The 21,440-nt window shown below is 46.3% G+C and overlaps 6 protein-coding genes across 6 annotated transcripts; 3 read left to right on the plus strand and 3 right to left on the minus strand.

Moving 5' to 3' along the window:
* Positions 1-66: 66 nt before the first annotated feature.
* On the minus strand, positions 67-1,368 carry BO79DRAFT_264482 (uncharacterized protein; the record flags this gene model as incomplete). Its single annotated transcript, XM_025686796.1, has 1 exon — positions 67-1,368. The coding sequence occupies one exon, from the start codon at positions 1,366-1,368 to the stop codon at positions 67-69; it is 1,302 nt and encodes a 433-aa protein (XP_025540015.1).
* A 923-nt stretch (positions 1,369-2,291) lies between these two features.
* BO79DRAFT_264485 (Hsp70 family protein) lies at positions 2,292-4,387 on the plus strand (the record flags this gene model as incomplete). The annotated part of the gene is made up of 7 exons (XM_025686797.1): positions 2,292-2,346; positions 2,438-2,970; positions 3,036-3,080; positions 3,181-3,716; positions 3,769-3,931; positions 3,993-4,098; positions 4,155-4,387. The coding sequence occupies 7 exons, from the start codon at positions 2,292-2,294 to the stop codon at positions 4,385-4,387; spliced, it is 1,671 nt and encodes a 556-aa protein (XP_025540016.1).
* A 1,380-nt stretch (positions 4,388-5,767) lies between these two features.
* BO79DRAFT_254579 (uncharacterized protein) lies at positions 5,768-6,499 on the minus strand (the record flags this gene model as incomplete). Its single annotated transcript, XM_025686082.1, has 1 exon — positions 5,768-6,499. The coding sequence occupies one exon, from the start codon at positions 6,497-6,499 to the stop codon at positions 5,768-5,770; it is 732 nt and encodes a 243-aa protein (XP_025540017.1).
* A 4,633-nt stretch (positions 6,500-11,132) lies between these two features.
* On the plus strand, positions 11,133-13,971 carry BO79DRAFT_146699 (fungal specific transcription factor domain-containing protein; the record flags this gene model as incomplete). Its single annotated transcript, XM_025678475.1, has 7 exons — positions 11,133-11,207; positions 11,272-11,380; positions 11,450-11,509; positions 11,576-11,703; positions 11,819-12,363; positions 12,430-12,540; positions 12,606-13,971. The coding sequence occupies 7 exons, from the start codon at positions 11,133-11,135 to the stop codon at positions 13,969-13,971; spliced, it is 2,394 nt and encodes a 797-aa protein (XP_025540018.1).
* Positions 13,972-14,234: 263 nt separating this feature from the next.
* BO79DRAFT_254581 (terpenoid synthase) lies at positions 14,235-15,191 on the minus strand (the record flags this gene model as incomplete). The annotated part of the gene is made up of 1 exon (XM_025686083.1): positions 14,235-15,191. The coding sequence occupies one exon, from the start codon at positions 15,189-15,191 to the stop codon at positions 14,235-14,237; it is 957 nt and encodes a 318-aa protein (XP_025540019.1).
* A 1,118-nt stretch (positions 15,192-16,309) lies between these two features.
* Positions 16,310-17,928, plus strand: BO79DRAFT_227999 (cytochrome P450; the record flags this gene model as incomplete). The annotated part of the gene is made up of 6 exons (XM_025683929.1): positions 16,310-16,360; positions 16,437-16,680; positions 16,811-16,995; positions 17,107-17,538; positions 17,622-17,704; positions 17,757-17,928. 6 exons carry the CDS (start codon positions 16,310-16,312, stop codon positions 17,926-17,928), a joined length of 1,167 nt encoding a protein of 388 aa, XP_025540020.1.
* Between the last annotated feature and the right edge of the window lie 3,512 nt (positions 17,929-21,440).

Genomic DNA, 21,440 nt, shown 5'->3' on the forward strand with positions numbered 1-21,440 from the left:
AAAAAAAAAAAAAAAAAAACAGCAATTACCGAAACAATTCATAGAGAAACTAAAGGCATATATCGCTCACTGACGCCAGAATGTCTTCCTCCGCGGCGGCATCTGCTTCCCAAGAGGTACGCTTTCCTCCCTGTCTTCTCCATGTTCCCCGCTGTTATCTTTGGCATCAGCTGCACTGGGACTGGCGCTGAGCTTCTTTGCTCTTTGGGCCCTTCTCCCTTTTGTCGGTTTCGTAACACCGGATGTTGACCCTTTCCGAGACACCCTCTCCTTCGTTGGCCTTTTCACTTCCGCTAACACCTCCGCCTTGACCACTCGCTCAGGAGGGAAGATACGACCGTGACCCAGAGCTTGCATCTGTGAGTAAACGAGGCCCGGGCGAGTAACTATCAGGGTCCGACCCCCATCTAAAGCCGCAAAACTCGGAGTATTCTGAGGGCTGGTGAAGTGATGCATATGGGATGTCATTCTGTCTGACTCGTGGACGAAGACAGGAAGATCCGGAAGCCGTTCTATTGTAGTATTGCCAAACATCCCTCCCTCAGTGTAGAGAATCGTATTAACAGCGTCGTGGAGGATTCGGTGAAGCTGTTCATGACGAAGAGATACATCCTTTTTATACTCCAATGGACGAAGAAGAAGTTGAAAAACCCGGCATCCAAGCAGCTCATCAGTCAATGATTCCACCGTTGCTTTACGTTGAACCGCGGTACCCTGTGCCAGCCCTGTATTGGCAGGATTGTTATCGAAGGCGCTGCGGGCATTGCACTCGCCGATAGTGACTGATTTCCACCAGGCTGCCTTGTAGACAGAAGCTTCCCGGATTCTCTCGTACAAATATTGAAGACGAAGGTGAAACTGCGGGTCACCATCAACATCCGTGGGGCTTATCTTTCCATCTAAGAACCAAAAAGGAGAGTCGATGAGTTTAGAGAAGATGAATTGGTAAAGCATTGTAGCGCCTAAGACCGGGCCCATATTCGCGCGGGTTCCCGGTGGAAGGAGAGGGTGGATACTGTCCCAGTCTTCCTGGACACAGTAACCATCAAGACTATTGATGATGTCCTGCTTTTCGTCTGATTGAAGGTGCGACATCGATTCACGACGTGTCCATGCGTGAGTCCATGTGCGAATGGTGCAGTCCAGATGGTTGAACCGTGCACTGACGAGATCGAGGATGCATCGCTGGGAGCATGCATTCTCCTCCATCAAATTGCATTGTGCCAGCACATCGTAGTATTCTTCCCGTGATAAGAAGTAGTTACCGGGGCCGTAGACACGATTTTGGGTTTCAGACTTGTCATCCTGAAAGGGCGTTCGCTCTTCACTCTTTCGCTCAGGCTGTCGGGCCTGTTTCGTCCTGCCCATGTTTGCTAGGTAGATGACCGGTGAAGGAGAACAATTATGAGACAGGAAATCAAGTTGTAGGGGTAAGTAGAGGAGACTTGACTTGCACGTAACAGACAAGGTGATAGGGAGAGAGGATTGAAGTAGAGAGAGGTCAAAAGACAGATCAGGAACGCCTGCCTTCCGCTCAGTTAAGGTTTCGTATTTTGAGCATTCTTTATTGGGAGATTATTTCTTTCTTCAATTTCTTACCCACTTCTGTGTTCTTTGTGAGGCCAGTTATTTCAAATTTACCGTTTTTTATCCCCCCTCCCTTTTTCTTTTTTGGTCTGGCGTTTTCCTTTTCTCGTGTTACCTCTTACATCTCCTTTCAGCAACATATTGTCTTATTATCGTTTGAGTCGTTATGATCATCAACTACTCCTGATTTTAATGTCACTGTATTTCCCTTTTTGGTTTTCCATTTATTTTTCATTTCATTTTTCCCTTTGAAGTTTCTTTGCGTTCTATCTATTCTGTGCTTTCAACATCCTAGTCATACCTAAAAAACCTTCTCTGTACGGGGAGTACTCCTCCAGGAAGTTTGTGGGTCACAGGACACGCGGTAGAGTTCTACACACCGAGGCAAGTACAGACACACACGACCACACAGAGGAGATCTAGGGGCAGGACGGGCAAAAGCGGGAGATTCAGAGACACGGTAGACGATCTAGATCAGGCTTATAGTAAATAATAGGTAGTCTGCTGGCATAGGAGAACCTGAAGAGACTAAGGTTATAAAAAGGGCAGAGCCTACTCTTTGCAGTTACCGGCTCCAGACAATCCATGTCAGATCATAGCAATTATCACTTCCAATCTTGCCCTAATTCTTTCCTCCTTTATTTCTCCATGCAGTCTATCATCTTTGTCCCTACTGTTTCTGAATTCGTGATTCCTTGCGCACAATGGCTGATCAGCGACGCCTTGTTGCAGGAGTTGATTTTGGCGTGACGAAGTGTGGTGAGTGATTGGAAAGTTATTTCCCCTTTGTCCCTCTGCCGCCGCGCGCTGGCCTTATCCACCCCGGTGCTGGACTGAAGGCTCTTCTTAGTCGTGACATATCATTACGGGAACAACCGAAGTATCAAGGAGTGGCGTCCAAATGGCCGCGACTCAATCATCCCGACTTGGGTCTCTTATTATCCTGGTACCAATAATCTGCGTGCGTGGGGTTGCGAAGTAGGTCGACAAGATAGCCATCTGGTCCTGCTAAAGTTACAGGTTGCTGGGGTCCCTTCAGCGGAGTCAATGAACTTGGACATATTTGGAAATGCCAAGGTGCCCGGAATCGACAGAAACCCCATTCAACCCCAGGATGCTATTAAGGGCTTTCTGGAAGCTCTGCGTAAGGCATTCATCGCCGATATAACTGTCATTCAAGAAATTGGGCTCGACCGACTCCCCCCAATTGACTGGTACTTTGCAATGCCTGACTGCTGGACGGTAGAGGGCGAGATAATGATGCAAAGTGCGATTCGGGAGGCTGGTTTCGAGAATGGCGACGACCAGGTTTCTTATACTTCAGAAGCGAAAGCAGCCGCTATACGGGTGGCTAACCAACTCGAGGAGGAAGGCCTTGCTCAGGTAAGCAGTAGCATCATGACCGCATAAATGGCCACCGAATTACTGGCTGATCTTCCTTGTGCCAGGTTGGAGACCGTGTGTTGGTATGTGATTTAGGTGGTGTGACCTGCGTAAGTGCACCATTGTCTTTTATCAACCCACCCTCCCTCTTTTTAGCCCTTTCTCTCGGTGAGACTTCAACTATCAATGACCTGAACTGACCAAGATCAGGATTACACTGCATTTCGCGTATCCGCAACGGCAAACGAGGCACACCACTTACTCTTTCATCCGCTAAGTGAGCAAAGTACGATGAAGCACGGCAGTCATTTGGTAGAGACATCGCTCATGGGTCACATCCGCGAGGAACTTGGTCTGCCATGCGCAAAGGGCCAGGTGGCTTCCATGGCTTGGAAGGCGGCCATTGACGCCAAGCATGGCTTCTCTGGCAACGAGGATATGATTGTTTACCTCCCACTTTCCCAGCAGTACAAGACCAGATGGAAGTACAATCCATCAGAGCAATTTGACGAGCAAACCAATCAGTTCACTCTCACCAGGGCTTCACTCGTCAAAGCATTCGATCCTATTGTGAGACCAATCCTGAAAGCCATTTTGCGCCACATATCTGTGTGGAATGTGACCAACATCGTCCTCGTGGGTGGTTTCAGTCAGTCAGTCTACCTGAGGAACGAAATCGAACGCCGCCTGCAGGATATTGATGAGGACGAACGACCGTCTCTGCGCCATCTACAGGGCAGCGATGCGTAGGTTTCTTCCTCTTTGCCGGATTTCGCGGTGCTAACCTATTCATGGCAGTGTCACTGCCGTATCCTACGGGTTGACGCTCCGTGGCAGTACAGTCTCTGAATACGTGCAGTACCAGAGCATCTGGGGTTACGAATTGGCTGCACCCGTCATCGAAATGCTTGCAACAGGGCTTGAACCCCCAAGGAAACATGCTTTTCGTGTGATTGACTCGGTACGCATCGTTCTGATCCCATGTCAGGGTCTGCTCTTTCTGATTGTCTCTCTTCCTGCAGGGCCGCGCATTAAGTAATGAGGGAGGCGTGCACATGTGGCTCGCTATGGAGGCTGGGCAAAGTGTACAATCAGTCCTTATCCGTCGTTTCACGCAAATGCCGAACCGTCAGTCGCACCTCTCTGGCCCCAGATACATGGATCTTCGAACTAATGCCATTTAGGTGTCCAGGTAATAGGTGAGCTCAAGCTCAATCCTCCCGGTGAAGCCCGTCGCGGCGTGTATTACCCCCCAGGTGCCGAAAAAATCTTTTGGTATGAGTGCTTGGCATCGTGGATGGTTTATAAAGATGTCCGTGAGCGTATGAGGTGGAAGTTGAGCATCCGAATGGACAAAGAGTGGGTGGAGGTAGGCACCGCGGACCATATGGTAACGGATATGTCACCATGGCATTGAAAGGGTCTAGAACATACTCTTGACAAAACTGTTTTCTTTGCTTATAGTATCGGTTCATACACCAAGATGCGCTCTTTTTCTGTCGTCATATCTGTATTCTCCTTCCTCCCTCCCCTCCCTTTGTCTTTTATTTTTATTTTTATTTTTTTTTTTATTTTTCCTCTTTTTACTTTTTTCTTTATTTTTTTTTCTCTTTTTTCACTCTCTAATTCTAATGTATAATGTATACTTTCCCCTTTCAGGAGCGTTTTCATTATCATCTATGTATCCAGAATGAAGTAATTTCCTATAACTAGAAGCAATAGCATGCACTGTATGATCTTGGACTACCATGAAGCATCCATTATTTGTGTAATTCTCTTCTGTCGCCCCATACGCCATTCTTTTGCAGCATGGACCTTAACTTAATCCCAGTGCCGGTAAATCCATGGTAAACCCCGAACCATTCTGGAGTTATTCTAAAGTCACCTCTCTCACGCAGTTGTTTCATATCTGTGCGCAGCTGACCAAGCCCGGGCCTTCAACAAATAGAGACCATCAACCATTTACAAGCGTCTTCAGCTACGCCGGCTCACTCAAAACACCACGACAAAACCCAGGGCTTGGCCGAACTCCAAGATTCTTCTTTGTATCATACCACGTTCATTCTTTATGTAGCATGTCAGCTTAATATGGCTGTTATCATTGCTAGTGCAGCTGCTGAAGAATATATTGTTGATAGTGACCGGGACATGGCTTACTCGTCTTTTATCAAATGCCTTTGTATAAGGAGGTAGTTATCCAGGCGTGGACTGTACTCTGTAGATGTATTTTAAGACATCTCGGCAATCGATGTGTCAATATAAATAACTACATGGGTATCACGCAACAGGATAGGTAATTGAACAGATTCAACTTGAAACGGGAGAGTATAAGGAAAGAAGAAAAGAAAGGCACAAGACTTTCCCACCACCCACCCTGAGAAAGCCAGCATGTGGCTCTCCCAACTGAGGTAGTAATATAGAAATGAGAGACATTGGAGAATGAGAAATATGGTACAAAAGTTCCCACCACCCGCCCTGAGAGAGTCAATATTTGGCTCTCCCAACTGAGGTAGTAACAAAATGAAGAAGGAAAAGAGGAGAAAAAAAATAAAAAGAAGGAAAGAAAAGGACAGATAAAGATAGAGACAGGTAATAAGAAGGTTGCCACCACCCGCCCTGAGATAGCCAGTATATGGCTCGCTCAACTGCGGTAGTAATAGAAAGAATAATAGAGGAAGAGACAAATAAAGGGGGAAGGGTTGGGTCTTAAGATGCATAGAAAGAGAGAGTGTTTCCGTTGGAAGGTAGAGGTATAGCGGGAAAGGCAGTGGAGGAAGAGAAGTTGGGCATGAAGAATTTAGTAATCCACGTAATTAACTTCTCTCAACTTGCCAGCCCATCTGATTTCTTTCAGAGACCTTTCAAGCCTTATAACTTCTCTCCTTACCCCTACCCAGCCAGTCTGGCGAGGGAATATCCAATCTGCACGTTTGATCATCTCTATATCAACTAGTTGATTGAGACGGTTTATTAGCGTCTTGCATGTCTCGTAGTTTGAGACGTAGGCAGATTCCAGCTGGAGAATAATGTTGTGTCGGTGTTCAGAAGTTGGGCTCGTGGAGGCAGTAAAGATAATCTCTGCATCTGTGAGAAGGATCTCATGATCCCAAATGAGATAGCCGATATAGGTGTCAAGATGACGCAAGAGGGAGGTATAGATTGGAAGAGTGTTGACTTTGTGGTTCTGGATGTGGGTTGATAGAGTGTCGATGGCAGAAGCAAGAAGTGGAAGAAGAGTAGAGCTGTCAGACGTGCTGGTAGTTCTGGTAGAGGAGAGTGTGTGGAGGAGGGTATCGAGGGCTGGATCTTGGTCTTCGACCAGAATTTGAGAAGTAGGCTCCGTGATGTGAGAGACAGACACTTCTTCATTTTCATCCTCTTCAGTGTTGGCGAAAAGTCGTGTTAGGGCTGATGATGAATCGTGCTGGGCTCTGGTTTTGCCCTTATCCTTGCCCTTGCGAGGGTGGATGATGCGATCCAAGGACTTGAAGGGGTGGCGGAGATTGTTGTATAAAAGGATAGGAGCCATCTTGTTGTTTAATTTAAGATGGATACTGATGTTTTGTTGAGTAGGTGGAGGGAGGATAGAGTTTCCTCTACAAAGGAGCTCTTTAGCGAATTCAGCGTCTGAGATGTTTCAGGCGGGAATTTAGTAGTGTTGTATAGTCTCCAGTGGCGTATCTGATGAAATGGATGGTTGTGTGGTTGTAGTATGAAGCAATAAAATTGCTAGTATAGTAGATAAATAGGTCGAAGCGTTCAGATGATGAATGTCGAATAGACTGTTGAAACTTGTAGGAGGTATACTCGGAAAGCTGAACAATAAAAACTTAGAATAGACGTTATAGTTCTTCAACTCACAGATTTTGCCTTCCATCCAAGGGTCATTATGATTCACAGGCTGAAAATAGATTTTGATGACATACTGACTCGGCAACTAATTTGGCCACTTCGGTTTCTGCCAGGGACTATAAGCGTAGTGATATCGTCACCGGCAGCAATAGAAGTCATTTGGTTAGATATGCCACATAGAAGAATAGCAACAGTGGCTGTACAAAGCCGGGATACTTCTCCTGAGATCGCTCACTCCGTCCTTATGTTGCCGGAAGCTACCAGAATGGAGAATGCATCTTTCCCAGTGCTCTCTCATGGAAGAGACTTTCTAAGGGCATTGACAGGTCATGGTCATTAGGACTTGCGACTGGCTAGACATTTCAAGCTGGCTCCTGTGGTGCCTTTTCTGGATGAAAGCTCTATCAGCTTTGCCTATGGTCATCGAAGAAGATAGGAAGCTGTGAGCATGGCATGATACACCCTCGTTTGCTCTCGTCCCTATACCAAAGTCCCCCGTATCAGGAACTATAGTCATCTGTAGCAGTACAAGGGATTCACGATGCTCTGTCAGATCTTTCCTTGATCTTGAGAGATATCTACCCTGGGGATCACATTATTGATATAACCTGCATTCTTATAGCCACATCATGTTGGATCAAACCAATCTTTTTCCACGTAATGCCCTATATGGGTGTTTCTGATTCTTAGTGACTCAAATTACTGCGACACTTGTGCGTATTTCCTAGATACTCTTGGGTTTTCCGCCCGTTCAATCTGTGTCATGATCCAGATAGGTGATGTCAATGACGGGTATAGCAGACACAAGAGTCAACCAGTAACAGTATGCCCAGTCCAAATCTATCATGGCAAACACAACACTCAGGAAAGATTTGTCAATTGTAGGAACACGACCTTGAATGTCCATATAATGCAGAATGCTGGTCTGATGGCATTGCGTTGATAATGCAGCCTTCGGTGTCGAGCATACAAATACTCTCATAGGGCTAAAGTTCATATCATATTATCGATCCCTTGTGCTAAGAATTGTTAATGGGGTAAACGTTCGAAGACGAAGCAATGGTCTGAATGATTCCCATTCCGTTTCATGGTTTTCCAGCTCGTAAATTCCATTACTCCGGTACTGACCATGCAGGCCCTTGGCCATCTCAAGAAGCGGAACGCCTTTTATTTTCATTAATTCGCCAAAGGAATCATACAGGATGATGCGAAGCCATGCTTATGGGAATAAGCCGGTCGCTTGGACAAGTCGTAGAATTCCCCTCTATGGCAGCGAGGTAAAATGTCTTCTGTGTCTATATATTCCATCTCATCGAGGCTGCTGGTAACGAAGTTTGTCCAAACATTTTCAAGTATAGCGCGTAAATTCACATGTCAATATTACAGGATGACGCGAGAGGAATTTTCAGAGTCTCAGCTGAAATTGCCGTGCGACGAGATATATGGAACACTTCTTGCCAGAGGGAAACATGTTCGGAGCCACTGTTGTGGGCGTGAGCGAAGACTCCATAGCACAAGCAGGTCTTGCCTGACGCATTCCATTCAGAGAAGACGTATTTGGAACGTCCGCCATGAACATTCGCTATTTTTCTACCCTGCAATGATCTTCTGGAAACATGGAAGAAACAATCACTTAAGCTTATTGCGCTGCAACGCACGCACAGTGACAACAGCCCGGGTCTGATTTCAGGCTTTTGTTGTTCAGTCTTGTACCATCTCTGACGGCATGCCAGATGATTCACCATTGTAGTCCAGACTGAGTTGAGATGTATCGTCCCGAGTGGATGGGAGGATCACGAGAATTTAGCGGCCCACGCACGCATTTCAAGGCCGGAGGTGCTTGGAAAGGAACTGAGAAAGCCCCTGCTCAAGCCTTGAAGTTAAGGCACGCCTGAAAAACTCTTTAGACACACCTTCAATGATCTCAGGGACCTTTTATACCACCACGAGTGCATAGCTTGCTCCTGAAACCCCCTTCGTCAGACAGGAAATAAGATCTTATTAAGGTGGCATCAAACAAGGCATATGCGACGTTTGGATGCCGCGTAATTTGGGCAGGTTGGATACGAACTTGCTTCTTGACGTGATATGTTCTGGATGAGTACATAGATATAACATGATAGCAGGATGGTATATATCATCCACGTTGTTTGTTGGGTTGTGATGATATTATGTACCTGTCCCCGAATTTGGTTTATAGAATAATGCTTGTCTGATTCAGCTTTCTTCATCAGTATCACCTAAGATGACGCATTCTGTACGTGTAATTGCCCAGGCATTGATTAAACATATCATATAAGAGTGGGTTTATAATTTGATGATAAGCCTTGCATAATACTCCAGATTCATGTCATCGTCATTTTTACGCGTACCAAGGTTGCAGAACATGAGCCTTCAACTCAGCCCCTGTACCGTGGATCAGACATCGTGCACTAGGTAATATACTTTACATGGAAAGTGGCATGATAATGTAGCATCTGACTAGGTAAATGTGGAGGGTGACAATCGACAAAGGAATGCTTCAATTGTAAGATGGGAGTGTAACGTAAAGTCAGAAATTTTCATACTATAGAACATTCTGCTCAAGACTGTGAACAGTCAATGAAGATTTCTTATGGCTGAAAGGCCACAATGATGGACTAACAGGCTGTTTCGTGAAGCGATTGAGATGCTGTGGTAATATCACACGTCACGGTTTTACGGATAGTGTATCTCTCGCTTGAATTTCACTGTAGTACTGCTCATTATATGTAGCTGCCTGGAAACTAGTGAGTATGGGGGTGGGTGTGCATTGTACCATCCATCCAGCGGACAACAGTAAGCAATTCTCAAGATCATTTCTTCTTTTCTCTACTAGTACCTCCACACAAACCTTTTCCGCTAAAAAACGTATTTCAAATTATGATTTATTTGCTCAATTATTAGTATTCACCATATATACATCTCATGATAGATCCATCCGCCTACAGGTCATGAACGATACATGATGACAAAGCTTTGATCATTTCGAGGGGTATTCCTTCTCTAGGAACATTTAACATATCTGCTTTTCTGACACTGATGTATTTAGTGTTATCTTATTTTCGAAAGGCGTCGCCAGTTTGTATCCATAGTCAAGAGATATCTTCATGGTGTGTACGCGGATATTCTTGGACCATCTACCATCCTACGCCGCTGCATGTAACTGACCCAGGGGAGAATAAACCGGATACAGGAGTATTTTCGGCAGATCGGGTCCGAATAAGCACCTTGATAGACTGGGGATTGTAGTATGTCACACATCCGTGGAGTGGAAAATACATTCTGTATGCGTATCAGTTGCGCAGGGGAAAGTTAAATCCTCTGGGACATTTTCAGAGTTTGGCCAAACCGGCTAACACAGCGGAGAAAGTTTGAGAACGTTACATGCTGTGCAGACCCTAATGGGGTCGACCGTGGTTCTCTAAAAGAGACGATCAAGTTGAGCACATTGTTCTGCTGTTTATTGGTTAAATGAAGATGGCGAAAGCATCCTCGTGGGCCCATCTCCCACTCCCAACGCGTCTGTTGACAGCCTGAATACAACGATGAACTGTTCCATATTCGATCTTGGCTCAACCCGTCAAGCTTCACTACATAATACTGCCTTCTAGTCAGTTGAATAGGGCTTTGCGGTTACAACTGAACCAAGCAATACCCATAGATAAACTGGCTAATCATGGAGAATACGCTGTCTGCATCTGCCGGTTTTCCCAGGTTGGCAGGGCTCTACCTTCACTTCATTAAAACGAACTGATACTGATTCTGTTCTTTTAAATACGCATCATTGCATATTTCGGGCCTATTAGAGTTCTCGCTTGTCCGCTCAATAGTTTGGCACCTAACATCTAGACCAGACGGGTCGATCCTCGGCTGGTGGGAAAAAGAAAGAGACAAGAAAGGTAGCCACGACTGCGGTTTCCACCTGCGCTTTCTGTTAGTAAAATTCTGTTGAGAGAGAAACTGATTAAGGGTTTGGTTCTTCTTGAACCATTAGACATCACTCTTTCGAGAACTAGCTTCACACTCTTTCAGACTAAGTTACATCTCCATACTTTCGTTGAAGAACGCAGTCTTAAACTATATATTCACCCTCAGCTCAGCTACTCTTTTCCGTAAACATTATCTACTTCACTTGAATTATTCTGGTGTATCATCCTTCGATTGTTTAGCCCTTTAAGGTATCAGCAATGGGTGACATCAAGATGAGCTCCTTAGGGTTCTACTACAGAATAGCTACTAATGATTGCCTGGACAGGATTGTGACTTCATTCCTAAACCTCCACCACACAATGCAGTATCCACCTTGGCCAGAACAAGCAACCTTCAGGATATCCTCTACCGATTCACACAACTACAGCGATGTGGTGAGGACCATCCGACTACCCTCTTCTCTATCTTCAATTCCGGAATTTAACCGAGGATCTCAAGGGCAATGCGTCTCATGCGGTGTCCACCCACCGAGCGGAGCATATTTTGACTAGCAGGAAGATGGCAATTCCTAGGCTAGCAGAAGGCTTGGAAACATTCTCAACCCCTGGTAGATTTCATCGTCGTCACGTGAGCCGAGCATGCGAATCCTGCAGACAGAGAAAGACAAAGTGCACAGGGGATAAGTCTGGTTGTCGCAACTGCCGTGAGGCTGGCATCATCTGCTGCTACACAGATGGTAAAAGGGAGAAATCCAAGAGGTGTGTTTTCATCTGACTAGCTAGATCCTCAACTGATTTTAGAGGAATTGGTACACCAAGGCAATTGGCTAGTTTGGAGGCCAAAATACGGACTTACGAAGACGCTTTGAAGAACCTGAGCAACAGATTTGGGCTTACGAATGAGCAGCTGATGAACCTGGCATTGACAGTGGTACAGACACAGACTCCTCGCATCTCTTTAGCCTTAGCCATATCTCTTGTTCCGATCGAGCCCGCTATTTCCACTTCGCTCTGTCTACTCCAAGATTTATACTGACTAGAAGTAGGAGGAGTCTTCCAGTCCTGCCCTGTCCCCTGATGGGCAAACACCCTTCCTCGGAAATCAAAGACCTCTTTCAACTCCCAACTCCCAGTTGCCACCATTCGTTGACTCCAGCCACTGCGTTGATTGTATCAGTGAAGACTTCAATAAGGACGAAGTTTCCCAGGCTACGGGCTACATTGGCCAAAGCTCCGAAATTGCGTGGATACATTCATTAGGCCGAGATGTCAACGATGGGACTGGATGTGGGACTCCTAAAGAATCTATATCGCTGCAAAACTCTGATGATAGTCTTATATCCGCTTCGAATTACCATGTTGATGATCAAGAGCTACCAAGTATCGAGCGACAAGAGCCTTATGCACTGCCGTCGAAGGATATAGCTTCAAAGCTCTATAACTGCTATTTGGACCGGGTGCATCCTTCTTTTCCAATCATTGGAACCACGCCATTCGGAGCACAGTTCCGTGCATTCTTCAACAATGCCAATTTACGCCCAGGAAACAAGTGGCTCGCAGTCTTGAACGTAGTCTTTGCAATCGCTGCTAGGTATGCTTATATCTCTGACGCAGAATGGCAATTGAACAAGAATAATCACTGGCTGTATTTCTCAAGAGCAACGGTCTTGAGTATGGATAACGGGGGTTTTCACCATCCTGACCTACAGCAACTACAAGTGGAAGGGCTAACAGCTTTGTACATGCTTTCTCTGGGGCATATCAACCGGTACGTACATCTATGTCCGTATATACAAGTCACCTATACATGCCAGTGCTTACGAATGATTCAAGTGCTTGGAGAATTTGTGGGGGTGCTGTTCGTGGAGCCCTTGGTCTTGGATTGCATCTGCGCAACATGAGCAAGTCGGCTTCGGATACTTCCAGGGAGATCCGATATCGCGTATGGTGGTCCCTTTACATGCTTGATCACCGACTTAGCATGGTCACAGGACGGCCGTCTTTCATAGATGATACTATATATACAATACCCCTGCCTGTTCCAGTTGACGAAGAGAATTTCGAAAGGGATGAAGTGATAAACTGTCTCCGTCTATCACACGGGACTGAAGGCAACAGTTTGAATTTTGATCTGAAGGCCAAACACTCGATAGCTACCCCAAAGGCTACAGGCGCAACTGCCAGTCCTCCTTGTGGATCATTGCACTTCCTTCATGTCATTCTGCTCACGCTGATATCAAAGAAAATGACAACCAAGCTCTACAGTCCCGGAGCAGCGCGCACATCTTGGATAGGGATAGAGTTTGCCATACAAGGTCTCACTTCTGACATCGAATCTTGGCTTTTGAGTCTTCCTAAAGATTATGATTTTACATCAACACAGTCCTCACAGGTCACTCATTCGATATCTACCCACCGGATGAGCCTGGCATTTTTATTCTATAGCACCAAAATTGGCATAACACGGCCATGCCTTCGCCGTCCTAATCCTGCGGAGCAGGAAGGCAAGGTTTCGGATGAGAAAATGCTGGATTTCTGTCACAGAACAGCAGCTGAGTGCGTGGAATCGGCTTGCCATATGCTGAGGCTATTTCCCGAAGGACTAGATGCTGCTTCACTGTACAGAATGTCACCGTGGTGGTGTATACTGCATTTCCTTGTTCAAGCAACCACAGTTCTTTTAATAGAGCTGTCTTTTGGAGTTTGTCACGTTCCAGAGAAAGCTTCGATGGTTTCTAAGGCGACTGAAAGAGCCCTTCAATGGCTTGCTATACTAGCAAAGACCAACGCAGCCTCAGAGAAAGCTCGCTTACTATGCCAATGCCTCCTACGCCGTATCGAACAATATGCAGGAGTGAATTTACCTATTCACCCTATCCCAAGTGATGTCGGCATTTCTGTTCCGCCTGGACCTAGACCAACCGGACTTTCGCCTACTCCAGACCCGCGCCCCAGTGAATTTGGAAGCGGCCCTTCACCTTTTTTTGGCTCGTCAAATTCTCTGGAAGCCCATGTGAAGTGCCATCCTTCTCCAGAAAGTCCTAGTCTGATGCAAACGGACAAAGACACCAACGCTCAGGATACTTACGATGAGGGCCTTCCTTATGATCCAAGCACAGGGCAGATTATAGGGTCTTTCTTCCCACCTAATCTAAGTCTCGGCTTGGAAATAAGTGATTATTTCTTGGAGGAAGTGTGACACCTGTCTGCACCTCGTGATCAGGAATGTAATCAAAGGGCTGCCCTATATCAGGCCTCCCAGACGGTCTCCTAGTCTTGCTGTGAAATTTCGAGCATCGCGGCCCTGTCCCTATATAGAGCCGTGATGGGCACCCAGATTGCAATGAATGTCTCTCTTCACGGTGTTGACATAAATGTACTATTATAAGAACCGAAGTCTTTGACTTAGTTCCACCACCCTTAAATTCAATTGGTGCTAAATGCTTTGGTCTATCGAATCATCTAATTTCCACCAAGGGCTTTCTCATTCAGCCAGCCGTCATAACTGCCAAACTGATCCAGCTTATACCTCCCCGCGTTAAGATGGAATAGAGGATACCCATTGATAAACTCGTTGACTGTCTTTAGCAGTCTCGAATTTCCCTCACATGCAGCACGCAGTCTCCGGATACTACCCAAGCACTGATCCACTCTCTCCTGGAAAACCTCATACTCAGAAATCCCCCTGCAAACAGAAGTCTGCCTGATCCACGTCCCTGGTTCATTTCCCCAAACAGACTCCTTATAAAAAGACAACACATCATTCAACTGCTCAATAATCCCCGCTATATCAGGGATCAACGTAAAGTAATCCCTCAGCTTCCAGTCACTCTCGCTGAAATAGAAAAACGCATAAGCTTCCCCAATACCACTTTTCCGTCGCAAGAAGTCCGGAAACAACTTGGTAGAAGGAGAGACCACGAAATCACCCGTCCGCTCTGCCTCCACGATATTGATGCTCAAAAAGTCCATGGTTGACTTGAAGATCATGTCGCCAGCATACCATTCATAGTGACTAACTATATCGTGAAGGGTGTTGTATAGTCCCTTGATATATTGCAGATTGGTGCTGGATTTGCCAAGAAAGACGGAGCGATAGGGTTTAAGCTGCTCGCGGAATTCGAGGTCTGCGCATTGGTCGTCGATCGAGAAGACGTATGCTGTTAGGACTCCTATGGAAATCTTTAGATCTCGGGGAAGACTGGGGTAGAAGCATCGTGTTAGGACTTCTCCTGTGTCGACGAAGTGGGGGATGGTGTCTTCTGGGAGGCCGGAAGCGGCTGCGAATTTCTTGAAGGCTTCGTTTTTGAAGGCTTCGTCGGGCGCAAAGGGTGGGAGGTTGGGGTAGATTTCGTTCAAGAAGGGTGTGATAATTTTAAGGAATTCATCGGGTGATACTGAGGGTTGGGCTTTTGTCATTGTTGCAGTGCGGTGCTGATAACCATGGAGTTGTGGGTTGTACTAATAGGTGTTGGGAAGCTATTTAGATATAGTCCAGTATGTCTGCCTTTCCTAACACTGTACTAATGGGGTCTTTCGCAAGGAGGAGTTCCCTACGTCATGAGGTTGTCATATCGGAGTTATCGCGCATTCTGTGAGACAATAACGGTGTCTGTCGCTTCGATGAAATTCAATATTGCAATGAGGGATATGTACGCAGCTGTTTTTTACTGACGTGGTGCGGGAAATATTGTCATAAGAATGTAGACATGCAGAAAAGGCTATGCTGTGTGAGATGATGTAGAGGAAACGATTGGGCCATTATATAGAGTTCATGCGATGGTTGTAGAATATTGTAACTGCATAGCATACAGAGAACAGAGTAATACCAGCAAGTGTTGGGTCATGGCTATCTGTAGATATGCATTCTCTCAACATGGTGATCTTTGCGGTCGATGGAGGCTCTTTTTGATGCAAGTCTTCAGACCACAAAGATGTTCCCTGATAGAATGTGCTTCGTATCTACAGTGGTTCCTACGCTTGATTATGATTATCGAAAAAAATCGTGTATCAGATCTGATTCTCTTGATAATGACGATTGTCGTGGTTCGACCAGCATGGCTCTTGCGGTCGGATTAAGCAAGGGGGTTTGTGATTGACCCCACTGGTATACAGAGCGTTGTATGACAGAGCTGCATCCATACTATTTGAGTACTGTGATTAAATGGTCGGCATACAGCCCTGGACTATGGTAGGGTCCGGGTATCTCTTGTGGTCACAGCGGTAGTAGTTTCTGCAAGGAGTATAGAGAGTGATGTGTTTGGTTGCGTAACCTCACAGCATTATCTCTTCATATCCCTGGTTCGCCCTGCTATATAGTTGTCATTGGTATATTAGATATTGATAACATCCAGTGTCTTATCAAGATGCAGTTATTCAGGCTCAAGCGTATCTGGTCATGCTCCCCCCTTTCACGGAGCAGTCAATCCACTATCCTGCAACATTCACTCTGTCTGTCCTCTACCTCGCTCAACTTCTCACATAGCTTCTTCATGGAATTGTTTAAAGAATCTGCGCATGTCATACTCAGAGCCAAGATGGCGGAAGACGACGCGATAAGCATTATTGTGGCAACAGTGATATTCCTGGTATGTTGCCAAAGGCTGTTATCTCCGAGAAGCTGCATAAGCGATCGACAGAGCTAAGTTGGAGATTGGCCTAAAGTACTTGTCGGTGGTTACTTATAACCTGTTTATTCATCCACTGAAAGAATTTCCCGGCCCGCGAACGCTAGCCGCCAGCAGGATCCCTGTAGCCTACGCCTCTCTGAAGGGTATCCAGACACATTGGCTCCATAGCCTCCATCTGAGATATGGACCAGTCGTACGCGTGGCTCCTAATGAGCTGAGCTTTATCGACGAACGAGCCTGGAAGGATATATATAGCAGTTCACCCACGGTGCCACAAAGTATGAAGAGAGGGTCTGATTTCTTCAGATATCTTGAAGATGATGACAATCGGCCCTCTATCCTAGCAGCCGATGAGAAAGATCACCCAAGAATTCGGCGAACCTACGCGCCAGCATTTTCACGGCGGAGCCTTATCCCGCCAGCAGCCAATACTGGCCAAGTATGGTGACGCTCTCGTTGAAACTCTTTCCGGCATGGAAGGGCATATCACCAATATACGCGATATGTTCCATTACACGCTTTTCGAAATTGTTGGGCATTTTCAGTACGGTGAGGAAATGGGCGTCTTGCGAACAGGGGCACGTAAATCGTGGGTACACAGCCAGCCCGGATTAATAAAAGCGTCGACTTTACTATCAGCTCTCGCTGACTTCACCAGGATCAATTTTTTGCTCCGGTGGAGCATACCGTGGATGTCAAAATAGCTCCGCAAGGCTTACTTCAAGCCTTCGAATGACCTCATAGACCATCGACTTCAAATCCAAAGCGACGAGCCAGACCTTATCGGTCTTACATTTCGCAACAGTCGCAGCTCAGCTTTGACTGAAAAGGACATTCGTGCCAATGCTCACATCATGATGCTTGGAGGAGCAGAAACAACCCTGGGCCTCATGACATTTTTGACTGCGTGTCTCCTCCAGCACCCCGAGTGCTTTGCGCGTCTCAAAAAGGAGATTCGCACAAATTACCACGATAAGAAGGAGGTCTCTCTGGAATCGGTATCGAAGCTTGCTTACTTGGATGCTTGTATCAAGGAGGCTTTAAGAACGTACCCCCCGATCCCCGGGGCTATACATCGTGTTTCCCCTGCAGGCGGGGCATCCATAGCCGGTCACTGGGTCGCAGGAAACACACGGGTCTATATTCCATTTATGCGGCCACACATTCCCCAACACACTTCTGGAACCCTGACAGATTTATTCCTGATCGATGGCTAGAGGGTGCAGAAGGCCCGTACCAGAAAGATATCAAAGCGGCATGTCATCCCTTTTCGACAGGACCGCGGAGTTGTATCGGCCAAGAGTGAGTTGACATATTACCTATCATACATGAGCATTAGTTGATAAGTGAATAGCATGGCATATGGCATGACAAAGGTAGTATTCTGCAAATTTGCAACAGAGTTCAACTGCGAACTTGCGTCTGATGATACCGGTTCCTGGCTCACAGGTCTTCGTTCATGGGGAACATGGGAGGTGCCGCCACTCATGGTGCGGGTATCTAGGGTGGAAAAGGCCAGCATCTGACTATGATATGATGCCGTTGTAAGGACGCTTATGAGAAGTGGCTAGTCATGATGATAGTGATCATGCAGTGATGACATTTAGTTTTGATAATTTGATGTAACTTAGGTGTGTAGATTCACATTCGGAAAGACTTTATACGGCTCTACCTCCGCGGCCTATTTTACAGTCGGCTCCTATCCGGCGGTGCAGAGCCCAACTGTCAGTGCATATCCCTACACTCACTGTATCTCCGGGAGAGCAGATGCGACAAACGGACACTGTTTAACTTATTCCGGGATAACATTCAGACTGTCCACCGAAATTTCCCAAGCTACAAAATACGTATGCCTTCAGGTTCGCTTTCCGAGATACCCTCGGGTGCTACTGAAGCGTCGAGTTCTCGAAAAATTGTGCAATGAAGATCATCGACCCCAAAGCGGACAACGTCTGTACATCTTTTTCCGGTTCTCCGACCTTTCACCAGAATGATTTAGGCTTAGGTCCTCATCCTTGTCATAGGTCAAGGGGACACACTGTTGCAATATAACCCCGATAATCTAAGTGTAAGATGGTATTCCAGCCGTATTAGCTCAATAGACTAACTCTGACATTCCTTGTGAGAAATTTGCTCCGTCTTTTCCCCAAATAACGATCGTCGATCTTCCGTAAGTCCCCGAAGTTTCCAAGAAAGTTCCAGGACCGAATCGGTTACCGATGCATATCGGGACAGTCACTGTAGGAATCTACCAGACCATGAACCGATGTCTTTAAGTCCGTGGCTTAATCGCCGCACATGAAGCATCTTCCTCTCTATCACCAGTATGGCCCGCATCGTAATGATCTACAGAACAGCTACAGATCACGTACCTCTTCAGTCATTTACGCTATTTATTATCAGATAATCGGCGAGCTCTTACATTGAAATACTTGAGCATGATGAGTATTGTACTATATAATCCCACTAGGTCTACAGATCAACCCCAGATAGTGCAGGGCATTCAACGTCAACATCTGGTCTGTTAGACCCAATCTCGGTTCAACGTTGCCGATGAATACTATGTCCACGGCGGCTAATCAGCTCGCAGATCCGAAGCCAAGCGATTCACTGCAAACTTGCATCGCTCTGCCTTCCCCATAGGGCTCCGCTACCCAAGCCAATACTGTAAAGAACTACTAATAGTTAGCTATTCCCAAACAGAGTACTATTTTGAGAAGCAAAATGATTTACCGAGTTTAGGATATGTTGTCGATAGTATATATGCATATAGGTATTGATATATGGGTATGGGTATGGGCATGTATGTTGGTAATGATAATGATGATGAGTATTCGTAGATTTTTATTCTATGGCTTATGGTGTTTAGTATGTCTCTGACTAAGTTTTATGTCACTATACGTACCTGCTTTTCTACATTATCGTAGATTTCCTGTTGTAGACATCGCCGCTTTACTGAGGGCGCTCAGGGGCTTGCTCAGTGAGTAATTTACATCACGACTCACCGAAATCAAAGCGCGGGTCACTGGACAATCTGTTGCGCAGATTATATTGCTGCCATCGCAAAGATCGACCAAAAATGTCAATTCGAAGCCGCATGCCAGCTTCTCCGAACCCACATGCAGCGTCAGAGCATAGCAGATCTTTACTTTGCTTCCTGCGACCTAATCAATTCTCTCCAGACCCGGATCAAGGTGTATTTCACTGAGGTAGGAGTCACGTTTACAAAATTTACCAAACGCTGGACTCTGAGTGGTATGGTTACCGACCAAGAGACCCTGGAGGGGTTGCAGATGCTCCGCGAGCTGTGGAAGGACTTATGCATCGTTAAAGGCAAGCGGTCTCTCCCCGACAGACCGACTCAGCCTGGAGATCCAGAAACACGTATTCCATGTCTGCTAAACTATGAGATGAGTCCGGGGAAACCTTACCCCAAGCCGAAGTTATACTACCCTTCCACGGGGATCCGTAAATGAGAATCGCCAACGCGTTGACTGCCTTCTTTCAGCGTCATGGTATGCAAAATCAGTCTGCTGCCTACACCAATAATCTCAAGTCCTACTAGTAAGTAATGTTGCGGCTTGCTACATTTCCTCTTTCCCCTGTTTCTCGTCCTTCGGTACCCTTCGGCTGACCTATAGCCCAGTCCTGGCAAGGAATTGGACGTTGCCATGGACCATCAGGCCTGGCTTTCATTTTCTTATACGAAGAAAACGGGACCTTATCTCACCATGTATTACCATTAGGACTTGCCAGAGGAGGCGGAGGACTCGTAATCCTCAAGACTGTGTGTCTGAGGAGCTTGTTGATCGGTTACTATGACTGTCACCGCACCACAGAAAGGATTGGCCGTGTACGTTGTTGTCGGTGCCCGCATGTAGTTACAGAAACCCCCGGGGACGTAAGGGACTGTGTCGGAAGCCCGGTGTCTTGTGAATCCAACAGTTTCCTTTGTATTCTGCCGCCCCTCCCCCGGACCTCTTCCTTCGCGCAAGTGAGCAAAGGGGCAAATATATCACTGCAATTTGGGTCCCCGTTCGATGTTCGCTGGGACTGCAGAACATTGTGAATCAGGTCCGATAGAACGGCTGTTCCGTAGGCACTGTCCAGGATGGTGGAAATATGGTTTGCAGGATCCGGCGACGCCTGCAAGGTCGATATTCTTTCCTGCAAGGAGGACGAAAATATTTTCCGTAGCTTAGTTTGCGGAAATTATAGTCCGTCTTGATGAAGATCTGAAAAGTGGCCTTCCCGAGTCATGAAGTCTATTCTTAGCGGACAGGAAACCGTGAACATAGGTAAAAAAGGACCCTACAATCCGATGACACGTATGGCTTATCTTTCTTTCTGAGTTCTGTTTGTCTATTAGTACTTGATACAAAGTATGGGGATCTTAAGACCCCAAGGTTGTCACTCTATATAGTGGGATACCATTACGTCCCTTACGCTTATCTAAAGCACAGCTCCCTGTGCCCTGTACACCACCAGTCCGCACTAAACCGTATGACACGGCTACAACTAAAACTTACCATGAATTATGCTCAGGCAGCCTCACCGTACATGATGCATCTCACCGCAAGGGAGCTAGTCTAGTACTTTACCTTGCATCGTGCTCACACAACCTCGCCGTACATGGGACATGTCATGTCGCTACAAGGGAGCTGAACCACATGCAATGAATGTAACCGAGACTTACCCTGCATCGTGCTTGGAAGATCTCACCATACACGAGAGATTTTATTCCGCCGAAAAGCTTCCACATTCCATGAGGCAAAGGCCATGTGAGCTTGTATCCACGGGCAGGCCAAGCGGTCCCCTTCCCGAATGTGAGAACGTCAAAATGTGGGTTACACACGCACACTCAACATCCCCATAGCAGAGGAGGAGTAAGAAAAAAAAAAAAAAAAAAAAAAAAAAAACGCACCAAGCCTGTTAACCTTTGCCGAGTGGGCGTAGAAGATGCTTACGCATATTTGACTCCAGGAATGTGGGAAGGAACCATCGGGAATTTTTTCAAGCAGGGAGCCATGCAGTACGC

This window comes from Aspergillus costaricaensis, assembly GCF_003184835.1.
Source record: "Aspergillus costaricaensis CBS 115574 unplaced genomic scaffold BO79scaffold_14, whole genome shotgun sequence".
NCBI classification, from domain to species: domain Eukaryota; kingdom Fungi; phylum Ascomycota; class Eurotiomycetes; order Eurotiales; family Aspergillaceae; genus Aspergillus; species Aspergillus costaricensis.